This window comes from Rhinolophus sinicus, linkage group LG03 (genome assembly GCF_036562045.2).
Source record: "Rhinolophus sinicus isolate RSC01 linkage group LG03, ASM3656204v1, whole genome shotgun sequence".
Lineage (NCBI taxonomy): Eukaryota > Metazoa > Chordata > Mammalia > Chiroptera > Rhinolophidae > Rhinolophus > Rhinolophus sinicus.
This window is the reverse complement of record NC_133753.1, coordinates 190,651,968-190,671,033: the sequence shown is the minus strand read 5'-3', so window position 1 is coordinate 190,671,033 and position 19,066 is coordinate 190,651,968. Positions and strand designations below refer to the sequence as shown.

The 19,066-nt window shown below is 39.5% G+C and overlaps 1 protein-coding gene across 2 annotated transcripts in view; it reads right to left on the bottom strand.

The window, feature by feature from the left end:
- The window catches only part of DNAH5 (dynein axonemal heavy chain 5), a 242,281-nt gene that overhangs the window by 20,463 nt on the left and 202,752 nt on the right, over positions 1-19,066 (bottom strand). For both annotated transcript variants that reach the window (XM_074329069.1, XM_019713456.2), the window contains exons 69-74: positions 18,221-18,342; positions 9,248-9,397; positions 7,008-7,253; positions 3,602-3,821; positions 1,963-2,168; positions 1,174-1,377 (exon numbers count right to left, since the gene is read on the bottom strand). In XM_074329069.1, the coding sequence (XP_074185170.1) occupies positions 1,174-1,377; positions 1,963-2,168; positions 3,602-3,821; positions 7,008-7,253; positions 9,248-9,397; positions 18,221-18,342 (1,148 nt within the window). The remainder of the gene's footprint in view (positions 1-1,173; positions 1,378-1,962; positions 2,169-3,601; positions 3,822-7,007; positions 7,254-9,247; positions 9,398-18,220; positions 18,343-19,066) is intronic.

Genomic DNA, 19,066 nt, shown 5'->3' with positions numbered 1-19,066 from the left:
CTTCATTTTTGTCTTATATTTCCCCTCCCTTCTATTCTCTTATTTTATTCCATTTTACATAATGTCTTCTTATGAGCGACCTCAAATTCATTGTGAAATGAGGTGTATATAAATAAATACATGTACAGGCATATCTAAATTTATACCTTCACAGGCAGCTTCAAATTCAGTGCTAATGATTTAAAGGCACATATAGTACAATTAAGACACATGTATTTGTTGATCTGAATTAATAAAAGTACAGAGGTGGTTAATATATGATAAACTCATCACATTTATTTATCACAGAACCTCTGAATATACTAATAAATTTAGCCCTTTGGGGCTGTTGTGCTTTCGTTTGTTCACTCTGAGATAAATCTCAGAGGCAAAAGAGATTGCAAAATAATGTTCTAATGAATTTAAGGTACAGAGACAGAAAATGTAATTACCTTGAAACACAAATCAAAATTTCCCCAAATTTCTTGTCAAAACCTGTCTTATTCTTTCTTAGAAAAGTGTTTCTCTACTAGGCGTGATTTTGCAACCCCAGGGGACATCTGACCATCTCTGGAGATGTTTTGGTTGTCACAACTGGGTAGGGGGTGCTACTGACATCTAGTGGGCATAGGCCAGGGTTGCTGCCAACCACTCTGCACAGCTCAGCCCCCAGCCCCTCCCCTGGCTACGAACAAGTATCCAGCACTGAACTCGGAGGCTCTTATACATAGTGGGTCCCTGAACATCCTATAACACTGCCAATTAGGCCAGGATTAAGGAACAGATGTCATGGCACCAGGCAAGTGGATTGAAAAACAGAAAAGATTGAGTCTAGAGGCAATTAGTGCAATTAGTAGAGGGAGCTGAAGTTTCACAGGTAGAGAGCTCGAGGGGATTTGTGCAGTCCCCAGTTCTGAATCTGCCCAACCGATTATCTCCCCAAAGAATATTCCCCACAGAGGCATTAAAAAGAGAAAGGAGGGAGGAATTCACACAAAACACACACTCAGAACAAACATAAACATTTTAATCATTAGGCAAATATATACATATTAAGAAAAACATCTACAGTGGAAGGTCTAATATGTATGACCATTAAAATTTATATTAAAGGAAATATATATCTTGTAAATGAATAAAAGGTCAAACGCTAAGGATATTTGCTCTCTGCATAAAATTCTGACATTGACAAACCTGGATATAATGAAGATAGTTATCCACGGTGCTGCATTTTGGAATATTGTATCCTTGGTAAAAGCTGAAATCTGATCCAAACATATTTTCACTGAACCAAACCTTAGCAAATGTGTTCAACAATCTTTTATCGTAGTCATCAGTGACTCTGCCTCCATATTGAATCTCGCCTATCATGTAGCGGACGGTGGTCCAGGAGACGCCCTGGGAAAACATATAGAATCATTGTGTAGAACTGACGAGTGTCTCATCCTCATTTGCCCTGTTAATTGTCATCAGTGTCCTTCATTCACTCATTCTTCATCAGTAATGTGTAAAGTACAGAAAGAAAATTCAAGAGGCAAACATGAGCAATTACTCAAAACTCATGTTCATGACTTGAAATAGACTCTTGATGCTTTCATATCTTCATACATTAATTTCAACAGAAAGAAAATGTGTATTTTGAGAGTATTGAGGCAGTTCTTTAAAAAGCACACACTTCAAAAGTAATCTACACTCTAATTTTTATTTTTAAAATTTTTTTAAACAAGTTTCCCCACCCACTCCCCCCTTCGTTCAATAGACTCCATTAGGTTGTCTTATATGCAATGTCAACTTGCTCTTGAGAAATAAAAAGATAATCAACATTTGTTCATTTTTCAAATGAATTCAAGACCCAAGTTGAGCTGAGTTGCTATGACAAAGATAATGACTTTGCAAGCACGGAAAAGCATCATTCATACAGGATTTACCCCAAAGCTGGGGGCCCACAATCCCCATTGGCCTGAAGCAGCATGCACACGGTACCTTTTTAATATCCATGTCATCTAAGTGGTTTTGGACGAACTGCACAGTGGCATTAAAATCCGCTTGATTAAATTCATAGGGGATGTTCCACCCCAGGGGTCCAAACTTCCGCCTCTCCTGGACCGTGGAATGCAGGAAAGCCACTGCGTACAGCATGGGCTTCCACTGGACCAGTGTGCTCACATCCAGTAGGTCTTGGCTCACACCTTGTTGGGGTCAGTTGGGTGAAAAACTGTGTCATCTCTCAAACCTCTGTGTTTTCTAGTCCTTTTATAAGTGATGGATTATTTTTGTAAATTCTTAGTATGAAACTTCACTTATCTCGAATTACTTTTATCACATTCACATGACAACTATAATTTAAATTTTGGGTGTCCAGAGGGCATTTCTCTACAAATAATCTACAAAGAAACTTGACGGGAGGAGGGTCTTGCTGCCATGGATCAAGTTCCTGCCAATCTAGTAGCAAGATAATGTGGGGATAAAATAGAGGAGGAAGAATCGTGGTAGCAAAATAAATACTGTTACTGTTACTACTAGTGCTACGACGACTGCTACTACTTAATAATAACAATAATAAAATTTATAATATTATTTGGGGCATGTACATACACTATTTTAATTAATAGTAAATTGTTAATAGTGTATATAGAAGCCACTGCAGCCTGAGGATATTCCCAAAATAATGATTATTATATATATGCTTATATTATATTATATTATATTATATTATATTATATTATATTATATTATATTACATCACAGTTTTTTTTCATTTGGTAATCTTTTTTCACCGTCATCACCCTTCCACATCTATTTTATCCCCACATGACCTTGTAAATTGACAAGAATTTGAGCCTTTGTAGGTTTTTCAATTTGCTATACAATAATTATTATATTCATTATTATTAAATACACTATATTCCTATTGTTGTAGATAGATTTTATTGTCCTTATTTTACAGAAGAGAAAATTGAAATTCAGGCTCTCTGAGTGACTAACACCCAAGAGAACAAAGCATTTGTTCAGGAAGGACCAGAATCAGGATTTCTGACCCCGAGGTCCTTGTTCTTTCCATGACCGCAAGTCCCAGACAGGAAGCTATGAAGCAGAGGGAACAAAGGCAGAGAGAGTAATCGCAGTTCCAGTTGTGACTGGAGGGGCATTTGGGTCTGGCTTTGATACTTTTGTTTGCTTTCTACCTTACCTACCATTCTGACATACAGCTTCATGAAGGCAGGCTAGAATTCTAATCCAGCCTCTCCTCTTGGAAGAGCCTACTGTCCTACTTGAGATATGGAGCATGAAAACCATAAATGACAAAAATATCCATTTTAGATGCTAACATAAAGAGGTAGGTGTCTAGCAGAGAACAGCACAGGCCAAAATAAAGCACTATTGGGAAAATAGAAAAAATAAGAGGTGGGAAATCCTGAGGTCTGAGGCCCTAACAGTGTCAGAGAACATTCCACAAGGAACATGACAAAGGGGCCATCCCCTCCCCACACACACATATCAGGTTAAAGAATAGTCCTATTTGCTTTAACTATATCCTCGCTAATTCTGATTTTATCATTCCTCTAAGAAAACAACTTAAGTACAAGAACTCCCAGAAACTTGGAAGCTCTCCTCAACTCACCGCCATATGTTCTTTTCAGTCCTGCCCGGAGGCCCTGTGGAGGCTCGTTGGTAAATTTAATGGACATCTGTAGGAGTGTAATGGGGAACTGCTTATGCACCTCGGTGGTCATCCACAGGCGGAAAGCATCGTGTACCATCTCGGTTTCTACAATGATGTCCATGAGCTCATCCATGAAATCCAGTCCCAGATGGCAGTTCTGCAGGAGTGCCCAACCTCCCTACATCAACAACAGTAAATGCAAATGAGGCTATTTTATGTTTCTCCTAGAGATTTAAATTGGTACGTTCTTGAAAAATTAAGTAATTACAATTTAACAGAGAAGCACACTAACCACTTTAAAGTAATCTAGGTCAAATCGGAGGCCATAATAATGTTTACTTGAGAACAGCTCGATTTTTTTCCTGTTCCAGGTATTTGTTCCACCTATAGCATGCCAACAGTACTAATCATACATGGTGGGAGTCATGAAAATAGCCAAGTGAAACATAACAAGAGGTAACAGCGCTTCCAAGTAAAGATGGCTGACTGAACACATCCATTTAGCTCAGTCCTTCGCCAAATTCCAGGAAGATCACAGGGAAGGGGCCTTTTGAAAAGCATGAACTTCTTTAAGGACAACAACAGTGAGAGGGAAGACATTATGAAGAACATTTAAAACAAACGCAAGGAAGCTGAATCCCCAACTGGCATTCAGGGAAGGCTGAGATCTAACCTGGTTTATACCACATAACTCCCAGAACACACAACAGTAGGTGACAAGAGATCCCTCTGGAAGTCCAGGAAGAGGATGTGGGGCGCTAACACAAGAAGATTGAAAGTCCAACCGCTGACATGTCCCTGCCTTCCCTACAGAAAGACAGCATTGGACGGGAGGATGTCAGCAAGTTAAGGGGATAGGAACCTCTCTGAAAATCAGTGGAGAAAGCTGACCCACTGGTTTTGAGACCTATCACCTCCTATCTCCCCCTGAGTTCCCAGCATGTTGGGTAGCTAAGCGTATACTCTCTAAAATGTGGAAGGACCCTCTCTGGGGAATCTGACCAGTCTAAGGGCAAGGCCCTTAGAAAATAAGCCAGATCTTTTTTATAAATTAATTATTCTAAGAGCATAAGAGTATTCCTTGTATAAAGCAATGCAGGCAAAATTTTAGGTTGTGCAATAATAATTTACTCTATCTGATCTATCGAATATTTTTGCTAAAATCGTCTACATTATCCAGATCATAATCCTGAGTTGTTTTCTTGACTCTAACTTTGGATCATTTAGATTAAAGTGCATCCTGAGCTGTTTCTCTCCTAAGAAACAAACAGAGCACCAGATCGAAAATCTTAGCAGCATTACATATAAAACTGATCATTTTGGAATTTCACCTAGTCCCTTATGCTCCCTCCGAAGTATATAGCACTGTTGAATTCTTAAACTTTGTCTGTTGAGAAATTGAACTGACACTGTTCACAATTCAAAACAAAAATAAATTAAATATAAAACGTAATAACAAAAAGGCTTCAGTTGCTCCCTTCCATCCAGCATACAGGTGAATTCTGATGTAAGTTTCTTAGGTGAGAACTTTCAATGTCCACCCATAGAATCCCATAACCACGGTCATTTCTTTCTATTGCTGCACTTTGTATTAAAGTTTGAGTTCTTCTTACTGATCATTCATTTTGCTATTCTTGGGTAATTAGTTCTTTCTGTCATATTGCCTTAAACCTTCCCTACAAAACATTAAAAATAAGAAACCTATTGTCTCTGACAAGTTATAAATACATCAATGATAATAAAGACTTTTAAAATTTTACTTGAAATTAAACTACTAACCAGATAACATGGATAAACTAAAGGCTACAAGTATTCCATTTAAATTATAATTTGGTTGCCTGAAACTATAATTATTAGTGACATGATCACATATTTTGAATTCAAGAAGTATCCTTCTAATGTCAGAGTTTTTGTTCTAAATAGAGTAATTTGCAGAGGGAGGAACAGAAGAAGAAGGAAGGAAGAGGGGGGAAGAAAAGGGGGTAGGAGGCCAAAAGGAGGGAGAGGCCAGGATGGTGGCCTCCCAAGCCCTCATGTTGAACCAGATGTGGGATTCGTCAATATAGATATATTTTTTCATCTCTGGACACATTTCCATTACGTCTCTTCTGCCCCACCCCCCAAATGCAAACTAAATGCATCAGACACAGCATAACACTTGTGAGGGGCCACTGTCTTTCACCGAAGCTGGGGACAGGGCACAGCTTGGAGATGGAAGAGCCTGGAGATAAATGTGGAGGTTCTAAAACCCAGTGGGCTCAGGTCTAGACCAGGTGAAAGGGACTGGGATGTAGCCCAGTGGTAAGCTTTGAGATTCAGCAGCTGAGACCCAGAACCCAGTGGTTTCCTGGTGGGCCAGTGGTTGGGGGTTGAGGGGAAGAGAGCTAGGTCTGCCTCAGCAGGGGGTTTTCTGGAGAGCACAGAGGAATCTTACGATACAGGGGAGAGCTCAGACTCAGGCGAGGAGGAATAGGGTCTGGTCCAAAAGCCAGAAAGGCTTGTTCAAGAATTCTTGTTCTCCAGAAGCCAAGTGGTACAGGTCCCTCCCTTTGTGTGGCCAAAGTGTGGGGGAAGAGGGGACCAAGGGTTGGGGGGATCCTCTAGGCAGAGCTGGACACCCCGGAGAGGGCTAGACCAGAGCAAACACATGAGTGCCTTCTCCTGGAGCCAAGTTCTAGAGAGGAAATGGAGGACCTCCTGCAGCCTGTTACTTAAGTCCCTGAAAGTGCCCCAACTCTGAACCTGACTATCCCATTAGCAGGCTTGTCATGTGCTTTCCAGCGGTTGGTGGCCCCGAGGCCAGGCCTGACCATAGCATGCTCTGTATGATCCATACCATTTGCAATCCACAGAGGGCTCTAGGAGCCCCAGCCGGGAAGGCAACAGGCCAGGTTTCCTGAAACCTCTGGCACCACAGCAGGGTAATGGCAGATCTGGGCCAGGCCTGGGGGACACCAGGGCACAGGTGATGCACTCTGGAACTCCAGAAAGGCACGGTGGTGTGCATTCTGGAAAGTTGAGGATTTCGAGAGAGGAGCTGGAGGGGCTGGCATGTAAGGTGGAGGGGGCGGGACCATGGACCTCACCGAGGGTTTGGGATCTGGAGTGGGCTTAGCAGTGTACAAACTGAGGGAAACAGATGTTTTGGGTGGGGAAGTTTTCCATAAGTCAAGGCCCAGCAGCAAAAGGTTTACATGATATCTGTTTTTCTGTGACAATGTTCTAATAGATACGCTTTTCCTGTTTAGTAAACGACATTCACTATGTAAATTTAAATGCTTAACAATCTGTAAGTCTTTTTCTGCACTGCTTTTCTACAACCTGTACTACTAACAACATAACAGAAGCAGACATGTGGTCTCACGTTCGCCATGGTCTGCTGCAAGAGCTTGCGAGCGTGGACCTCCTGGCCCTGGCCCATGGACACATAATGGGTTTCGATCTTCAATCTCTTCCCCAAGGCGATGATGGAGTCCGTGGGATCAGAGCCCATAGACAGGAGACAGATGAGTGGTGTCCGTGGATCAGACTCCTCCCACATCTTTTCCAAGTCCAGGATGACCCCTTCGACATAGTTTTCTCCCATGGAGTCCATGATGTACTTGCGGGCCTGCCAAAAACAGTACACGAGTCACCAAAACTAGTTCCAGCTCCTTCGTGTGTCTTGTGCAGTGGGGTTTGCAAAATTCATTTTGGTCAATAACCACAGTGATGTCCAGTCACCCTGCCACTTAAATAGGGCAGAGACTTTTACAATTATGTGTTTTCTGGTTTTTCATTTGCTAATCCTTGTTTTCACTGCTGTCATCCTTCCACATCCATTTATTTTATCCCCACGTTACCTTGTAAAGCGGCAGAAATTTGAGCCTTGTTAGCAACTCCAAAAAAAACTTTGTAGATTTTTTCAGATTGATATGTAATGATTATTATATTCATGATTACTATGAAATATGCTATTTGGATTAAAATTTATTCCAATCACTGTGGATAGATGTTATTGTCCCTATTTTACATGTGAGAAAATTGAAACTCTGACGGTGCATCATTCTGGCCACCAGGCAATCGAATGTTCCTTGATGTGAGCAGTCATGCACAGACGGAATGCTGAGAACAAGCCTGGTGATGCTTCTGAGGGGTGGGGATGGAACGTGTCTATTGTAGACTTTCTTATATGCTTCCTAAAAAGGTATGAGGTGGAAAATCACAAAAGGAATCTAATGCAAGAATAAGAACTTTAGAGGAGAAAACACTTTTCCAGAGGGGCCTTCTAGGCTTGGTTTAAGACTTGTGTGTCATTATAAGGGCCACGGAAGCCAGTGAAGGAAGGGCACAATTATAACTCCATTTCTTCTAGAATATACAGGATGGACTACAGGAGACCAGTTAGGAAGCCATGGCTGTTGTCAGCCTACAGATGACAGAAGTCAGGATGAAAGTGACAAAGTTACAAAGGAGCATGGAAGATTTAAATTTCAGTATTAACCAAATAAAGTGTTATATGACAAAAATAATAAAAGGGGAAGTAAAGAAAAGACAAAAGAGAGGGAAGGGGAAGGAAGGGGAGGAAAGGAAAAAGAAAGAGAAAAAGAAACTACTGAAACTTTTACACTGCCCTTAAATAAGGCAATTGTTTGACAAGTCATTTGGGCAGAATAAAAGTAATGAAGTTGAGAACAAAAAACTGAAGGAAGAGCAATCTGTGTCCTGAGTTGCAAAAGTCATTTTTCTGTTCTCCATAAATCATTGAGTCTAGTTGTTTTCATTATTCCACAGTACCTACGTGGACGTGCGATAGTTACTCCATATGTTTTTAACACTCCCTCTGGAGAGCGAAGGGGAACGTTTCCTACATTCTATTATAAACCCCACCTACGGTTACTCCAGTAGGCTTATTTGGAGAAGGTCTTAAAGAATCAACCGATGCTGAATATTAGAGTTAGGCTTTTCATTGTGAAAGCAAAACACAAGTCTTTTTAGTTAGTGAATTTCCATGAGGGGGGCCAGCAAATTAAAGAAAGGTCTTTGAAAAGATGGATCTTTTGGAGGCAGGATTCACATTTAAAAGATATGTACAATTCAAAGAACTTTAAGCCAACCTACTTTCTTGCATCAAAGGTTGTGACACTTTCTGGGGAAATAAGCACAGGTTTGGGAATGCAGTACCCCTCCCTACAGTCTATCTCTGCCCCCACCCCCACCCACCTCCAGTCCCACCACATTCTTCCTACTTAAGAGAACATTGTTTTACTGCTGGCAAAATGAAGCAGCCATATCATTTTTGAGTTACTCTAAAAATGATACAGAAAAATAATACATTACCTTTATGTTATACCTATATGCCAACCTTAAAAATATGGTTTTCTCCTTCACTCCTTTTGTACCTTTTGGACCACAAAGATTATTAAGCCACTTAGCCTAAATCTACATCTTAGTATATTTAATTGTTGTTTACTTTTCCATTTTTCACCGTTCATTGCTAGAAAACTACATAGAAGCCTAAAAGAAATTCCTCATTGGGATTAACATTTTAAATATTTCTTTAAATTTAAAAAGGACACTCTTCTTTAAAATATTCCTCTTTTCTTTTTAATAGGTACTTCTTACCTGGGCAATGGTTCTGTCTGGACACCAGGATCTAATAAGGAGAAGGCATCTAAAGCAGTCAAGAGATTTATCATAGGCATTTGGAAGAGGTTCCTCCTCAGGATTTTCCTTATCAAACCAAATTTTCCACATTTTCTCATTTCTTGATATCTGAAAATACAAGGGGTTAAGAAATGTATCACATTATGGGAAAATCTTTCAGTAATAGGTCACAGATACTTTTCATCAAATCTTCTGACTGTTCCAGACAGAGACGTGTGGATGATATCCCTTGTTGTTGTTTTTTTAATTTTATATTCTAGTGCCCAAAAGTTGCAGAATTTGCAGTCAAATGTGATTTGCTCTAAAGTCAGTCTGGATTAACAACAGCCCACAGCCAGCTTCTGAAGTACGGAGAGTCCTGGGTTTCTTCATTTCTTCTATGCCATTGTGGTAACAAAATTGTAAAGAATAAAGAAATCAATTAAAACTCATTTTCACTATTTTAAGGATATCTGATTTGCTCCATGAAATCCTCTCATGGTAAGGAACCAAGTCACATTCACTTGTTTCCTCATTTCCCAGGACCATCTTAGAACAAAAAAAGGGCACTTAATATACGTCTTTTTTTTTTTTTTTTAGTGAATGAAATGTTTTTTGGCCAATACTCCATTGAAATATACCACTTAATATCATCATCAAATAAATAATCAGACACTTCCTTCCTTTAGGCAACAGATAAGGAGGAAGAAAACATAGTCCATTACCCTTTGGAGCTTAAAAATCAAAAAGAGATGAGCATTACATGGGTAAATATCTCAAAAACAGAACAAACAAATATCATCTGTAGATAAATATAATCTTATGTTCTCTGGTGTATTCCCTTTGATTAAAGCCCCCAGTGTATTTCTTAGCAGTCTAATCAAAGGAAAAACCATCCCAGGTTTATATTTAGAAAGTATCATGTAAGAATGAAAAATAATAACCTCTTTCAATCACGAAAGACTATATAATGAGAAGAAATTGCAAGCGTAAGATATAATTTCCAGAAGATAACAACTTCAATAACAGATAATGGGCCAGGAAAGGTCACTAGGCGTCATCCTATCGGGGAACAAGCTAAAGTGAATCAAAATGCCCCAGATGAAAGTTATTTGACCAAAAAGAATAGTTTGTACCGTGATTACATGGTAATCATCAGTTGTAAATAAAACGCAAAAATACAGCAGAACTTAAGCTTCTGATCAACTTAAACTAGAAAAGTCAAGAACCAATAGGGAGTGACATCATAGGAATGGTGGCAGCGGGGCGCCCTTTTTGAGTTCTCCTATGGATCTTATCACAAACGGGACATCTATAACCCATCGAAGGACTCTCTGCTCATCACGCAGAACAGCTAAGAGACTCGTGTAAGGATTACTTGAAGGTGGGCAAATTAGGCGAGCAGGGTAAGAGGGAAGGGAGCGGAGTGGAGACCCGGCCTGCATCTGTGGCGGTGGAAACGCCACCAGCATCCACAGCTGCAGAGACACAGGGGATCCCAGGAGGGAACAGAGAACACAAAAGCCAGGAGGTGGACTCTTTCCCTGCATCCCACAGCTGCTCTCTCCTACCGAGGGGGCAGCCAGTTGGGTCCTAGATCAGACAAAGAACACAAACTCCATACCTGGGCCCCTCCCCCCACTCTTCCAATCCTACCTCCACTCTTCCAGAGATTTAAACTGGCCCCTGAATTTAGGAGTAGTGTCAGATTACAGAGGAGCCTTAGTGCTCAGGCTCTGGGAAGACCAGCATGCAGCTCTGACCCAGGGAAGAGGTTGGGAAGAGTGTGATTTTTGCTGGACTAAGAAAGAAGAGACTCCTCCACCCCCAGCTACCACCTTTTCTGGCCTGCGGGAAGAGTGTGACACAGCTGGGCTGGGAGAGAGTAGACCCCTCCATCCCCAGCCCCCACCCTTTCTGGCCTGCCTAGGGCAGGGCAATTACAACTGCAGAGGCACTCCCAGGGATCAGTAGAAGGCAGCAGATGCAGCTCTGGGCTTTCAGCAGCTCAGAAATCTTCCGCCCGCCACACACACACACACACACACACACACACACACACACGGAAGAAGTGCCCCAAGACTCAGGAGAACTGGACACAGAGCTGGTGGTGCTACTCTCAGTGTGCATATGTGCAGTCAAGGGCAGAAACTGCACTGACTTTGTAGAAACTGTCATCCAGACCCCTCAGCCCCACGCATCTAAATCTGCAGGCCCAACGTCACTCTGGGCACCAGGTGACCAGCTCTGCCTGCACAATACGCAGGGGACTCTTGGGTACAGAGGAGGACAACCTGGAGATTACTTGGTGGGCTTAAGCCAAGACTGGCAGTGCTTTTTTGTTTGTTTGTTTGTTTGTTTTTGTTTTGTTTTGTCTTTATATCTTTGATGTCTTTGCCTGTGTTGAGTGGGGCTTGTCGGTTGTTTTTACATGTGAATGTATTTGATTTTTGTTGTTGTTGTGGTGGTGCTTGGTGATTTGCTTTGCTCTGAAATTGCCCTATACCAGGGCCCAGCTTAAGAGGCACAAGATTCAACACACCCAGAGGCCAACTCCAGACCAAACCAGAGTACTACTGAGTTTGACCTACAAGTGACGCACCCAGAGGGAATTCTCTACAGGCACAAGAGCCCATAGAGGCCAAACCACATTTAAGTGGTCAACCCTCATGCAGCAGAACACCCTGAGGTGGGCAGAGCCAAGTCTCACAATTAGTCAGCCTAGGAGTTAACCCCACCAACTCACAAGCAAAAAGCAATTAAAGACCTTCTTTAACAGGACAATATACATAATGCAAGAGTCACCTTTGGAGCACACACAGAGGAGAAGAACGAAGTAGTGCAAGTCAAATATAAGGGACACATACTACATAAGATAACCCAGCAAAAACTAAGAACCCTAAGGGATCTACCTAATACATAGAAGCAAACAGAGAGAGTCAGTCAGAATGGGAAAACAAAGAAACATGTCCCAAATAAAAGAACAGAAGAAACCTCCAGAAGTGGAACCAAATGAAACAGAGGTAACCAACCTATCAGAGACAGACTTCAGAACACTGATGATAAGAATGTTTAAGGAGCTTAGAGACAACATAAAGAAGGATAGAGAAATCACAATGAACAACCAGTTAGAAATAAAGAACACAATTACTGAAATAAAGAACTCACTTGAAGGAATTAACAGCAGGTTAGATGAAGCAGAGGATCGAATCAGTGACTTAGAAGACAAGTTAGCAGAGATCACCCAAACAGAACAACAGAAAGAAAAAAGAATAAAGAACAATGAAGATGGTTTAAGAGACCTCTGGGATAACATCAAGCGCAACAACATGCACATCATAGGAATACCAGAAGGTGAAGAGAGGAAGCAAGGGATTGAGAACATATTTGAAGTAATAATGTCCGAAAACTTCCCTAACCTGATGAAGGAAACCAACATACAAGCCCAGGAAGTGCAGAGAGTTCCAACCAGGATAAACCCAAACAGGTCCACACCAAGACACATTATAGTTAAAATGGCAAAGGTTAAAGACAAAGAGAGAATCCTAAAAGCAGCAAGAGAAAGACAGAGGGTTACATACAAGGAACTCCCATAAGACTATCAAATGACTTTTCTACAGAAACATTGAAGGCCAGGAGGGAGTGGCAGGAGATACTCAAAGTGATGGAAAACAAAGGCCTACAACCTAGATTGCTTTATCCAGCAAGGCTATCATTTAAAGTTGATGGAGAGATAAAGAGCTTCCCAGAAAAGAATAAGCTAAAGGAATTTATTACCACCAAGCCAGCATTGCAAGAAATACTAAAAGGACTTCTGTAAATAGAAGAAAGATGAAAACAATCTAACTACAAATTTAAAAATGGCAATAACTATGTACCTATCAATAATCACTTTAAATGTAAATGGATTAAATGCTCCAATCAAGAGACATAGGGTGGCTGAGTGGATAAGAAAGCAAGACCCTTGTATATGCTGTATACAAGAGACTCACCTCAGATCAAAAGACACACACAGGCTGAAAGTGAAGGGTTGGAGTAAGATATTTCATGCAAATGGAAATGAGAAAAACCTGGAGTTGCAATACTTATATCTGACAAAATAGACTTTAAAATGAAGAACACATTAAAAGACAAAGATGGGCACTATATAATAATAAAGGGATCGATCCGACAAGAGGACATAACCCTAGTAAACATCTATGCACCCAACATAGGAGCACCTAAATATATAAAACAGATATTGACTGACATAAAGACAGAGATCAACAGTAACACTATCATAGTAGGGGACTTCAACACACCTCTGACAACAAGGGACAGGTCTTCCAGACAGAAAATCAATATGGAAACAACAGCCTTAAATGACACATTGGACCACTTGGATTTAATCGCTATTTTCAGAGCATTTCACCCCAAAGCTGCAGAATACACGTTCTTCTCAAGTGCACATGGAATATTTTCCAAGATAGATCATATGTTAGGCCACAAAACAAGTCTTGATAAATTCAAGAAAATTGAAATCATACCAATTGTCTTCTCTGACCACAGTGCTATGAAATTAGAAATGAACTACAGGAACAAAACTGGAAGACACACCAATTCATGGAGGCTGAATAACATGTTACTAAATAATGAATGGGTCAACCAGGAGATCAAGGAAGAAATCAAAAGATATCTCGAGACAAACGAAAATGAAAACACGACGACCCAAAATCTACGGGATGCCAGTAAAGCAGTCCTAAGAGGGAAATTCATAGCATTGCAGGCCTTCTTAAAGAAACAAGAAAAATTGCTAATCAACAGTTTATCTTCACACTTAAGGGATCTGGAAAAAGAACAGCAAAATAAGCACAAAGAGAGTACAAGGAAGGACATAATAAAGATCAGAGCGGAAATAAATGAAATAGAAACCAGAAAAACAATACAAAAGATCAATGAATCCAAGAGTTGGTTCTTAGAGAAGATAAACAAAATTGACAAACCTTTAGCCAGACTCATTAAAAAAAAGAGAGGACACAAATTAATAAAATCAGATATTAAAGAGGAGACATGACAACAGACACCGCAGAAATACAAAAATTTTAAGAAATTACTATGAGCAACTATATGCCAACAAATTTGACAATCTGGAAGAAATGGACAATTTTCTAGAGGCGTACAACCTTCCAAGGCTAACTCAAGAAGAAACAGAAAACCTGAATAGACTGATTACCACTAGGGAAATTGAATCAGTAATCAACAATCTCCCAACAAACAAAAGCCCTGGACCAGATGGCTTTACAGGTGAATTTTACAAAATGTTCAAAAAAGAATTATCACCTATGCTCCTCAAGCTCTTCCAAAAAATCCAGAAAGAGAGAAGGCTCCCAAACACTTTTTACGAAGCCACTATCACCCTGATCCCAAAATCAGACAAAGACATCACAAAAAAGGAAAACTACAGGCCGATATCGCTAATGAACACAGATGCAAAAATCCTCAACAAAATATTAGCGAACAGAATTCAGCAATACATTAAAAAGATCATACACCATGATCAAGTGGGATTCATCCCTGGTATGCAAGGGTGGTTCAACATCCGCAAATCAATTAATGTGATACACCATATTAACAAAATGAAAAATAAAAATCACATGATCATATCAATAGATGCAGAAAAAGCATTTGATAAAATCCAGCAGCCGTTTATGATAAAAACCCTTAAGAAAGTGGGATCATATCTCAACATAATAAAGGACATATATGATAAACCCACAGCTAACATCATACTCAATGGGGAAAAGCTAAAACCATTCCCCTAAAGATCAGGAACAAGGCAAGGTTGCCCACTTTCTCCACTTCTATTCAACATAGTGCTGGAAGTTCTAGCCACAGCAATCAGACAAGAAAAAGAAATAAAAGGCATCCAAATCGGTAAGGAGGAAGTAAAATTGTCATTATATGCAGATGACATGATACTATATATAGAGAACCCTAAAGACTCCACCAAGAAACTATTAGAGCTGATAGATGAATTTAGTAAAGTAGCAGGATACAAAATTAATATTCAGAAATCAGTTGCATTTGTATATACCAATAATAAAACATCAGAAGGAGAAATTTAAAAAACAATCCCATTTACAATTGTTTCAAAGACTATAAAACACCTGGGAATACATGTAACCAAAGAAGTAAAAGATCTGTACTCAGAAAATTATAAGACATTGAAGAAACAAATGAAAGAAGATACAAATAGATAGAAACACATACCATGTTCATGGATAGAAAGAATTAATATAGTTAAAATGTCCATACTCCCTAAGGCAATATACATATTCAACACAATTCCTATCAAACTACCAACAACGTTTTGCACAGAAATAGAACATATAATCCTAAAATTTATATGGGACCACAAAATACCGTGGATAGCCTCAGCAACTTGAGAAATAAGAACAAAGTGGGAGGTATAACAATACCTGACATCAAATTATACTACAAGGCTACAGTAATCAAAACAGTATGGTACTGGCATAAAAACAGACACATAGATCAATGGAACAGAATAGAGAGTCCAGAAATAAATCCATGCCTATATGGCCAATTAATCTACAACAATGAAAGCAAGAATGTACGGTGGGGTAAAGACAGTCTATTCAATAAAGGGTGCTGGGAAACTTGGACAGACACGTGAAAAAAAATGAAGCTGGACCACCTCCTTACACCATATACAAAATAAATTCAAAATGGCTTAAAGACTTAAATGTAAGATCTGAAACCATAAAAGTTCTAGTAGAAAATATAGGAAGAAACTTCACAGACATTACCCAGAATAAGATTTTTACTGATATTTCCCCTCGCATGAGGGAAATAAGAGAAAAAATAAACATGTGGGATTACATCAAACCAAAAAGTTTTTTCACAGCAAAGGAAACCATCAATAAAACAAAAAGGGACCCTACTGAATGGGAAAAGTTATTTGCCAATGATATATCTGATAAAGGGTTAATATCACAAATTTATAAAAAAACTCATTCAACTCCACTCCAAAAAAACAAACAACCCAATTAAAAAATGGGCAGAGGACATGAAGAGACATTTTTCTAAAAAGGACATATAGATGGCAAACAGACATATGAAAAAACGCTCAAACTCACTAACCATCAGAGAAATGCAAATAAAAACCACAATGAGATACCACCTCACCCCAGTCAAAATGGCTATCATCAATAAATCAACAAACAACAAGTGTTGGCGCGGATGTGGAGAAAAGGGAACGCTTGTGCACTGTTGGTGGGATTGCAGATTGGTGCAGCCACTATGGAAAACAGTATGGAGGTATCTCAAAAATCTGAAAATGGAACTACCTTATGATCCAGCAATTCCACTCCTAGGTATCTATCCAGAGAAATCCAAAACTCTAATTCAAAAAACTTTATGCACTCCTATGTTTATTGCAGCACTATACACAGTAGCCAAGACATGGAAACAACCGAAATGCCCATCGGTAGATGACTGGATTAAGAAACTGTGGTACATTTATACAATGGAGTATTACGCAGCCATAAAGAAAGAAATCTTACCATTTGCAACAACATGGATGGACCTAGAGAACATTATGTTAAGTGAAATAAGTCAGACAGAGAAAGACAAATACCATATGATCTCACTTATATGTGGAATCTAAAGAAAAGAATAAGTGAATGAACTAATCAGAAACAGTTTGGAGACAGAGAGGAAAAACTGAGGGTTGCTAGATGGGAGGGGTGATGGGGGAAGGTGAGGGGATTAGAAAACAGTCAGTAACCACAAGATGGCCATGGTGTTCTGAAAATTAATTTGGGGAACGTAATCAATAATGTAAAGATTTTGTAGGGTATCTGATGGACACTTGTCTCATTAGGGAGACCACCTCAGGGATGATGTAGATGCCTGATCACTGCATCATACATCTGAAGCTGAAGCTGAACAATAATGAATGTCAACTACAAGTTTGTGTGTGTATATGTATGTGTATATGTATATGTATATGTGTGTATATGTATATACTTTGTGTGTGTATATATATATGTATATGTGTGTATATGTATGTATATAGTTACAAGAAGCGGAGTACAGCATTAGGAATAGAGACAGTGGAAATGTAATGGCTCTGTGTGATGTCAGAGCAATAGTGGATGGGGGAGGGGGGTTCACACAGTGTGAGGGATATAAATGATAAACGTTTAAGTATTACTTTGTCTAGTGCACCTGAAACTAATAAAAAATTTTAAAAATAAAAAAATAAAAAAGAAGCAACCATAGGACATTTTCTTGTTTAAAAAAAAAAAAAAAAGCCTTCAACTTGTAGCTGAATAAAGCCACCTGCTGTCCATGTGACTTCTCTCTGCTCATCTGTGTCCTGGCTTGTCCCAATTCAACTCTATATTCAACTTCCATGATTCCAATACATACACAATTCATCAGCAACTGGCTGATTATGAAAGGACATAACATCGCAAGATAAGAGACCAAGTGTTCACATTAGATTTATACCTGGATGTCTAGCTAAGGCAGTGTGATGGGAGAAGCAGGACAAGAAGAGAGAGAACAAGAGGCAAGAAAGGATATTCAGCATTGAGACACAAATTGCTTTTCATTTCATCTCTAAAAAGAAGGAAAACCTCATAAGTATATCTAATCATTTCACTTAATGGAATCTATCAGTTTTTGTACTTGTGGATCTCCAGTTGGTGATACTGACATATGACACAGAACAGCATCAGTTAAACTTTCTGGGCAAATCATTCCTTCCTGCAAGACCAGTCTGCAGTGGGTGGAATGTGCTTTACCAGAGTGTGAGTGAGCTGTGAGGAAGGTCAAGCCAAGGTCACACCACTTAAGAACTCTCTCTTTTCCACAAATATCGGAGCTGGTGACAAATTACAAAGCTGCTCACCGCAACATTATAAGTTTATTCCAAGCACAAGTTACCTGATCAAGGACATCTGAAAACTGTCTAAGCTTGCTGAGTTCCACCAAATTCAGCCAGGTCACATCCAGGATCCATTTAGATGGTTTAGGAGGACAAGCTTTAAGGTCCAATGAGGCACCACCTTCAAAATTAAACATATAAGGTTATTAGATGTTGCTTCTTTACTATAGGATAATCTACTCATAAAATCTTTTGCTTAAACTATTTGAACTTCAATTATTTTACTACCTTGACATTTTTTAAGCTCAGAAATATAAGTCATAGTGATGAACAAGCTTTAAAATTGAATAAAGCAATAGATGACGTCACAAAAACACATTTAAGAATCATCAGTATGGGTTTGGAGCCGAGCAGATGCTGGATTCTGTTCTAGTTCCACGTGGCCAAGGTCTGAGACAAGCCGGCTCAGGATGGAGGACAAAGCACAGGGTTACTAAATGAGCAGCTGTTGTCAAAGGGAAGAACTACTCAATGACGACATAAGTTCATTTTAAGGAAAGAATTTCTCTAGAAATGTCAGTAGCACTATGTGTGTTTGAAGAGTTCTCTTCTATAAATCACTATATTATTTACATCCATTCTGAGGACACCCCAAGCGCCCTCTGCTGTATCATTTGTGTTTGGTCAATCAAAACACAACAAACATTTCCATTAGGTACTGGCTCCTTCTTGCTGACGATTTATCTAAGGTCAGGCCACTCTCACAGCACTGTAGAACAAATGACACCTTAAAAATGTTACTGTGGCACACTTCAGAAAAACTAAACGTGTGAGCAATCATATTTTAAGTCAAAGACAGAGTTAGCGAGTCTTCTATGGTGTTAAATATATTGTTCAATAAATAA